At 38.0% G+C, this 9741-nt stretch overlaps 1 protein-coding gene across 1 annotated transcript; it reads right to left on the minus strand.

Moving 5' to 3' along the window:
* Positions 1-924: 924 nt before the first annotated feature.
* On the minus strand, positions 925-3586 carry LOC144961184 (uncharacterized). Its single transcript, XM_078894470.1, has one exon. The coding sequence runs from the start codon at positions 2353-2355 to the stop codon at positions 1465-1467; it is 891 nt and encodes a 296-aa protein (XP_078750596.1). The 5' UTR covers positions 2356-3586; the 3' UTR covers positions 925-1464.
* Positions 3587-9741: the final 6155 nt, after the last annotated feature.

Below are 9741 nucleotides of genomic sequence, written 5' to 3' on the forward strand. Positions count from 1 at the left end.
CTTAAAAGGTTACATTTAGATGGCTTGAGTTTAAGGTGTGCTTCCTGTAACCGTGTCAAAACTTTCCTAAGGAGCTGTATGTGTTCGTCAACTGTCTTTGAATAAATTAATATGTCGTCAATATATATACGAGTACGCCTTTCATCAAATCATCCCCAAGCACCCTCTCAATTAAACGCTGAAAAGTTGCTGGGGCTCCTTGTGCATCAAAAGGCATTCTTTTACATTCAAAGAACCCAATACCCCCTACTCTAAAAGCAGTCTTATGTCTGTCTTCGGGCGCAACTTCTAACTGATAATATCCAAATTTAAGATCTAGAGAGCTAAAATACTTCGCACCAGACATAGAGTCAAGCATGTCCTCAATTCTTGGTAGCGCATATGCGTCCGGAATGGTCAATTTATTCAATTGCCGCAAATCAATACAAAACCGCAAACTCCCGTCACGTTTGCGCACCAGAACCACTCCTGAGGCATATGGACTAGAGGAAGGCTGAATGACATCCATGTCTAGTAACTCTTTTATATGTGCCCTTAATTCGTCTATCATGTTGTGTGGTATTTTTCTATACGGTACCTTAAATGGTTTGTCTGAGGTGAGTGGGATGTGGTGCTGTACTAGTGTTGTGTGTCCTAAGTCTAAATCATGTTTAGAAAATGTGTTCTGAAATTCTGTTAATGTTTTCTCTATCTCTAATTTCTGTTCTGGTGTAATATTAATATTATCTGGAATGTCGCTAAGCCTACTAATCAAGTCTTCTCTTGTCAGGTCATCTCTTAATTCTTTGGCATGTCGGTGCATGGGTCTAGCACATTCCATGTGTCCTATTCTAGTCTTCGCCGCAATATTTACTGTGTCAGCGGTCAAATTACATATATTGACATGAAGGCGCTGCCACATCTTACCAGACCTCACCTTAGTAATAACAGGTCTAAATTGTATGCTTGCCCCCTTATAAGGTTCAATTACCATTGTTTTAGGTAAGGGAGACCTGCTATGTGCTATACGTGCTATTGTAACTGTATGCTTAGGAGCCACACTGACAGACATTGATGTGGCAATGCTACCTACAGGTTTTTTACCCATCAATGCCCTCATGTTAGACCAAAACCTGTCTTTAATCCAACCCCGAGGTATTGTTTCTAGAAAATGTGTTCCCAAAATTAAATCTAAGTTATCATCTTCACCCACTAAGCATAACAGATCACACCCAGGCCCTCCAAAATGTTCTTTCACCTCAACCTGAACCATCCCCAAATAAGGTAAACTAATCCCAGCTGCTGTCTTAACTTCTAATTCTTCTAAAGGTAATAAATCTAATCCTAACATTTTAAACATTTTCTTACTAATTACTGACACTTGACTACCGGTATCAACTAAACAACTCATTTCTAAATTATTTACAACTAACTCACGTGTTGTGAGGCTCCCTTTGAGACGGCCGCCTGCTGTAGCCCCACAACTCACAGGCGTCTGGCGTTTGGGCAGTTCCGGCGGATGTGTCCTGTCTGTTGGCATTGCCAGCAAACGTCCATCCGTTTTCTTCTGTCCACTCGATCCAATCTCGCAGATAGGGTCGATATCTGCTTCAGGACCTCTCCCAGGACACTCTCCACGGATGACATCTGCTGAGGGCCGCGATCACTTCCGGACGCCGTTTCCACATCTCCACGTCTGGACCCACGGGGGGATCCAGGCCTCCATCTGCCGCCGGTCCTACCCTCCTCTGGTTGCTTTGGCTGGTCTTCTCTCACGGGCGCTGAGACGATCCCTCTTGATGACGAGCACTCTATTTCGATTTCCCTCGCCGTTTTTAAAAGTTCTTCGAAGTCGGCTCCTTGATCCTTCTTAAAAAAAAGAGCGGACCGGCAGGGAGTCAGTAGACCTTCGTAGAATTGATCGGCCAACCACCGTCTAGCTTGGTCTGCCGAAATTTCCATGTAGTACTTCTCCATCATCTCACCCATGGTTTTCTCGAGTCGTTGTGCAAACTGGACGACTGTCTCTCTTGGTCGCTGTCGGGTACTGAAGTATTCAGCTTGTAAGGACGCGAGAGGACGACATTCACCGTAGACCAAGGCCAGTGGTGGATCTCCTAAGGCAAATAAAGTAGTTGCAGCTGGGCCTTTGACAGCCCGCTTGACCGCCGTTAAAACTGTTTCTTCATTGTGTTCTACTTGGAGAGCGGTCACTTCTCTTCTGAATTGTTGAAAACCTTGCCCGTTGAAAGAAGGCAGATGATGAGACTGTGGTTTCACAAATATGATGTTTGCTGCTCCTCCTTGAAATTCGGATAAGAGTTTCTGTTTTTCTTCATTTGACAGTTCGCTAAAGAGTTTTCGTGTTTTTTCCATCGTAGATCCCGGACGAGCCCCCAAATGTAGTAGTGTTGTAAAATATTTTACTTGATGGGTGTATATATGTTACGCGCAGGATGTTGGCGCAAAATCATCAATTGAAGAAATAAAGATGTTATAAAGTTTTTGGAAGCGGAAACTTCGAGAGAGCAGGAGGAGGAGTTGTAGTTGAAGGTACTAAGTAAACGTGGCCTCTATCTGCCTAGGGTATTCGATCAAGCCACGTCCCGGTTCCCAGATGTATTGTTGACTCTTGGAAAAGAGGAATTAAAAACACAGAGGTAAACTAAGGAATAAAATAAGCAAAGTAACTTAAGTTACACTAAAATAATATATCGTTTAATAAAGTAAAAGCAAGAGTCCATTTTTGATCAAACAATGATCAACATGCAATGATGATAACAACAATAACGACAACAATGACACTACATGCGCTACACAGTCACACACACTGTAGGTAGCAATCATTCGTCACGCGACAGCGATCACGACTCACAACATTATACCAACTGTCGTCGTCACCATCGACGCTGTCCGCGTCACAACATCATCGTCGTCGTCATCATCATCATCATCATCATCATCATCGCCATCATATTATAATCATCACAATCATCTGATGAGACCAGAGAGCAAACAAAGGTTATGTCAGATGCGTCTAAATACGCATCAAATATATACGGCCCCGAGCCGCCCCAAAACAACCAACATTCCTCTCTCAACTCATCACCAACAATTACAATGATTACGTATTACCAATACCATCAATACAAAAGATGTATACAGTGGACTCCGGATAAGACGATGCCCAGGGGAACCGAGAAAAAATCGACTTATCCGAAAATCAACTTAACCGGAGTGTAACCAAATGAGCAAAAACGCATGTGAACAAAGCAAACCAATCAAGAATAAGTATGTCCCTTCATATCGCGCGGTCTCAGAGGCTCCTACCCCCAATAGCCCCATAGAGGAATCAGAATACATAAAAATCGGAATTTGAGATAAAAAAGCGGAATCAACTTACTGTTATTGACTATGACATGCTTTGCAACAGAAAATGTAATAGACAATCCAAAAGTACTCAAATGATTAAAAATATAAAATGTGTAAAAATGTACAGATTGTGTAAAGACTAAGAATGGGGTCAAATAATAATAAGAGAACACACAGGTCCTGGCTGTCTGAGAGCAAAGCATTGAACGGATGGATTTAACCTTGTCAGGACCCTCTCCCCCCCCCCCCCCCCCCACACACACACACACACACACACACCTAAACAAACAAACGCGCGTGCCGGTACACACACACACACACACACTTACACAGGGCTAAAATTAAATAGGGAAAGAAGCTGACCGTACTCAATAATATTATTACGGAATGAAGCCAACATATAATATTACAAAGGTCATTGACCTCACAAATTGGAGTCACCATAATAATAATAATACTTCGGTCAACCCTCCTCCCAGACAGCACACACTTTGAAGGGACTAATCAGACTCACAAAATGTGTGTTGATTGACCATAGGAGATGCTGACGAAATAAGCCATAGCTCACTTTTTTTTTCACTACAGACTTTTTTTTTTTAATGTTCCTCGATTGGAAAGGTGAAAAGCGGAATTTTTGCCTTAAATGGGGAATGTATACCAATTAAGTGAAATTATTCCGCGAAAAGCGGAAAGGCAGGAGCCTCTAGGTCAAGGTCATGCTTCTTGTAAATCGTCGAGACAGAAATAGCCGGTATGCCAATTTCCTATGCGATGATTTTCTGTCGCATGCCAGACTTTCCAAATGCATCGAATCTTCCTTTTCCGCGATAGGTTTGCCATTGTAGTTGTAGACTTGATTTGAATTCTTGATAAAATTGATACTAATTAAGAGGGCCATTACATAGGATGGCCTGGGATTAGAACCCAAAAAAAATCTTGAACTTGAAGTTGAGAAATTAAAGTTATTCAATACTGCTTATGTACATTGAACACGGACGTCAGGAAAAGCACCTACATCACATCGATGTGCGCCAATCGTTCGCGGATATTCTTAACCACTGAAAATTCTTACTGGTAGCTTTTTTAACCAATGGAAATACTTGTTTATTTGTGATTTTATTGTAGTCATGAGTGATAAGAACATCGACTTAAGCGACATCGACTTATGTGGAGTTTGTTTGTTTTTTACTAATGTTATATAGGAAGAAGGGGGAGGGACCAAGAAAAAAAATACATTGGGTAAAAATCGACTTAGGCAACGTCGACGTATCCAGAGTGCACTGTAAATGTATATAATGATAAACAACAATGATAACGAACAATATCCTATATCCAAATCATTATGACAATAACAACATAACAACATATGTTCACCAATATAAGCATTTAGTATTATCCAATATAATCATATTATGATACCAGAATATCATTTCATCAAAAAGTCAGCATAAACCTAACGCTAAAACTAACTTTATTAAAGACCACAACGTGAGTCACCAATATGTAACTCACTCTATTTTCCTGTAATCATGAATTACACCTCCAGAGTCAATTAGTAACTTGTGAGTATATGACTGACATACACCGTATGTCAGCGGTTTAACAGACTTCTGTCGTATTAGAGACGACGTCATCAGCGATCTCCCACGTAATTACGAGTCAGGCCTGATTACATGATGAAGCCAGAGAGAGAGCCAACGAAGGTTATGTCAGATACGTATTTTACGCATAAACATACGGCCCCGAGCCGCCACAAAACAACCAACGTTTTTCCCCCATCACCATAAGGACAATTCAATGTAATTATCTCCCGTGAAACATATATCGCCCCAGAGACAAGGACATGGTTACCATCCAGCGGCAACACCATACCTTCCAAGATAAGACTAACCAACGTACTCACAACGTTATCATTATCAATAGCATGTAAGACAAAAACATCAAATCTCAAAATCATCATATATAGCATAATTCCAGTGTTATTATTATTATTATTATTATTATTATTATTATTATTATTATTATTATTATTATTATTATTATTATTATTATTATTATCATTATTATTATTATTATTATTATTATTATTATTATATTATTATTATTATTATATTATTATTATTATTAACAATCTCTGAAATCTTAACATTATAAATTTAGTATAAGAAATATTCTGGCAGCAACTCACCTTGGAAAAGAGGAATTAAAAACACAGAAATAAACTAAGGAATAAAATAAGCAAAGTAACTTAAGTTACACTAAAATAATATATCGTTTAATAAAGTAAAAGCAAGAGTGAAGTTGCACAGAACTGCTGCTCTTTATAACGGCCTAAAAGGTACGTGGGTGGAGAGCCCTGGTGGAATTTTAGTTTCCATATAAAGAAATGTTGAAAGAGCTGCTAACTTTAACCACATAAAATTCGATAAAAACCAAGCTTTCCACCCAAAAGGGATGGCTATGTCCAAATAAGGTAACTACGCTCTCCTCCAATCGCTGCAACTTACAAAGGGGTGAGACTGGAAATGAGGGGAAATGATAAACACATTCTACTCACAAATATACAAATACACAAAAGACGGATATAACGTTAGCGTCTACCACGCATGAATATTCAAATTCAATACATTTCTCACCAATGAGCGCACAGGGATGTACCACAAAGGAGATAACATCAGAACCAAACAGTCTTAGGAACGTAGGTATGAGTCAGAGAGACAGGAAGAGGGAAGGACAGATAGGTAGATGAAGAAATACATGAGAGAGAGAGAGAGAGAGAGAGAGAGAGAGAGAGAGAGAGAGAGCTCAGACGAATAATCAGCAAGGTAATTCCAGCATCAAATATTAATATATACAATCTCCATCGATTAATATTCATATTAACAATGCTCGTGACATAAATCAAATACATTGAACACATTCACAATTTCATGCGAACAATCAAAACTCATAAACAAAATTGATTATTCAGTAATTCCAGTAATTTAGATTAACAATACTGTCATACATTTGAGACAATGCAAATCAAAAGATTTCAAAAAATGAAAAATGAATATATATGTGCTTGTATTCGCTAACATCTTATATTATCTCTTCTACAACATTAAAATAATAAATCAACTAGTGCATAACCAGGGCCTTGTGCATAACCCAACAATCAGATAGATATAGATAGATAGATAGATAGATAGATAGATAGATAGATAGATAGATAGATAGATAGATAGATAGATAGATAGATAGATAGATAGATAGAAAGATAGAGAGAGAGAGAGAGAGAAAGTGAGAGAGAGAGAGAGAGAGAGAGAGAGAGAGAGAGAGAGAGAGAGAGAGAGAGAGAAAGGGAGTGTTAGTTCACACTTTCATACAACAGGACGCCATGTAACTGTAACACGATACAATTGAATGAATGCAATCTTGCGTAGAATCACAATCAGACATTCCATCAAACACACAGTACAATGCTACGGTCCCTGGTTCAAATCCCACTATAATAGTCTATTATACCAAATGACAACCAGAAATGTGGGAGTTACAAATGATGAAAGAATCCTCAAAAAGACTGCTACCCAGGTATTTGAGATCTAAGAAACCTGGTTAAAAGTTAACAATCAACACACAGACATACTGGCACCCAGGGATTTGGGAGCTACGAAACATGATTTAAAATTCAACAAACACACAACCAGACTAACAATAAGGTATTCGTAACCCTATTACACATATAGGGCCGTCTAAATGACAAATATTATCCGGAATCCCTTATCACGTCCATTGTTTTCAAAAAGACAAGGCAAACTGTGAAGGAACACTGTTTACACCTGAGTACGGTGAGAGAATGTTTGATTTTTTAGATATGTAGTTTGCCTAACCAGCAGACGTATTGTTATTTCTCTCCCTAACTGTGTGATTTTTTTTATTGATTTCTAAAACAAAAGTCTGGAATACAGTCGTTTTATAAAGTTTTATTCTATACTGTGATACATATTTCTTGGAAATTCATAGAGGATTTTTAAATAAATTAACATTTTAGTGGTGTAGATCCCAGTGTTTGAAATATTTTATTAGACATTTATTGTTTACATTTACGTTAAGATTTTTCATCACGATGTACCATATCTACTTTTATCCGAATTACGACAACATTTGGTATGACACAGAATCGTCTCGGTATCACGGTAACAATAGCCAGCGGCTACGACCAACTACGACCAAAATCTTGGTGGTGTGCGGAAACGAAGACAAATAAATATTCAAATAGGTCACAGACCACCGCCCTTTCATTCTAATCGAGCACTCAAACTCAAAGTACTCAAAGTAGATAACACACAACGGTGCCCAGGGCCTATGACTGTGATCAACATACCAGTCAACGACACTCACAACAACATGCCAATAGAACACATCAACATATCAACAAAACACAATGACAACAGCTGATCATTTTGATGGTATGCAAGACTTAAGTAAACATAATGAGACCATGACTTGTGAAAATAAGACAATAATAATAATAATAATAATAATAATAATAATAATAATAATAATAATAATAATAATAATAATAATAATAATAATAATACACATTTATATAGCGCTCATTCTCATGTAAAACACAAGCTCTGAGCACTTTACAATATAAATATCAATTTTAAGTGAAAAAAAAAAATAATAATAATTCATAGCCAAATCAAGGATTCATAGAGTCAATAAAAACAAATACAGTAAAAATGTGCCTTGAGATTCTTTTTAAAGGTAGGTAAAGACTTGCACTCCCTCAGACCACGTGGTAGTTCATTCCAAATCTTGGGGCCGAAAAAAGCAAACGATCTATCACCAAATTTTGTTCTTGATCTTTTTTCCGAAATTTTCGTTTGGTCATTACATGATCTTAAAGTGTAATTTACAAATTTACACATGACCACGTGATCTGTGAGATATGCCTGTGCTATACCAGTCAAACACTTATAAACAAGACACGCTGCTTTGTAATATGTGCGCTTTTCAATGGGCAACCAGTGGAGAGAGGCCAACGAAGGGATTGCATGATCAAATCTTTTTTTGCCAAAAACTAAACTTGCTGCACTGTTTTGCAGTAGTTGTAATTGTTTAATAGAAGCAGGGAGTTACAATAATCTAGTTTCGAAAAAATGAGGGAAACAACCAATGTTTTACATGTTCCAATTGCAATATACTGACGGATCGAAATGATTTTCTTCAATTGAAAGTATAAAGATTTACAGAGAGTAGAAATGTGAGCTGACATTCTCATTTCTGAATCAAAATAGACACCCAAATTTTTCACAGTCTTTGAAACTTTGATCTTTTCACCCCCAATCAACACCTCAAGACCATCATTCACCTTCAACTGCCCTCTATTCCCCATAATCATCACTTCTGTTTTTGACTCATTCATTTTCAACTTGTTTGCATCCATCCACTCTTTTACATCCGTCACACATTCTTCCACACGTTTCACAATATTTTCGAGATTTTTAGTTTTATCAGTAGCATAAAGTTGCGTATCATCTGCATAGAGATGATAGCGCAGCCCATGACGAGTGATGACATTAGATAATGGAGAAGTATACAAAACAAAAAGTATTGGACCCAAAACAGGGCCTTGAGGAACACCAAAAGACAATGTATGTTGACGAGAAAGTTTATCTAAAATCATAACCTGTTGCTTTCTGCCATCTAAATTACAGCAAAGAGGGAAGAAGGGTCAATATGAGGCCAAATGAAGTAAAAAGAATCAATAACCAAATCAACTCAAATAATAACGCGCTTAATATAGCAAACGGGCAAACTAACAGTGATGGAAATGGTGAACTGAGAAACATGTTTAGGACTATGACCATAAACTTTCAAAGCATAACTCCAAAACTACCCGAATTTTGGAAATTGATATCAGAGATAAAACCAGACATAATCATAGGTACTGAAACGTGGCTACATTCTGAAATAAAGGACAGCGAAATATTTCCACCAGAAACAGATTTCAACGTGTTCAGGAAAGACAGAGGAGATAGGTACGGTGGGGTGTTGGTTGCAACAACAACGAACCTCTCAGTATTAAAGCTTGACATTAAAACAAAATCAGAATCGGTGTTCGTAAATATCAAAACAGAACAAGGCCTACTCACTGTGGGCACTATGTACAGAACGCCTTCAAACTCAACTATGGAACAAATGACTGAGATAACAGCTTGTTAGCAGCCTCTCTCTCTCTCTCTCTCTCTCTCTCTCTCTCTCTCTCTCTCTCTCTCTCTCTCTCTCTCTCCTCTTTCTTTCATTCTTTCTCTATGTCTTTCTTTCTTTCTTCTTCTCTCTCTTCTCTCTTTCTTTTTACTTTCTCTTTTTGTCTATCTCTCTCCCTCTTTCTTTCTT

The sequence above is a fragment of the Berghia stephanieae genome, unplaced genomic scaffold (genome assembly GCF_034508935.2).
Source record: "Berghia stephanieae isolate SIO BIC M18660-M18661 unplaced genomic scaffold, UCSD_Bste_1.3 scaffold1661, whole genome shotgun sequence".
In the NCBI taxonomy this organism is placed as follows: domain Eukaryota; kingdom Metazoa; phylum Mollusca; class Gastropoda; order Nudibranchia; family Aeolidiidae; genus Berghia; species Berghia stephanieae.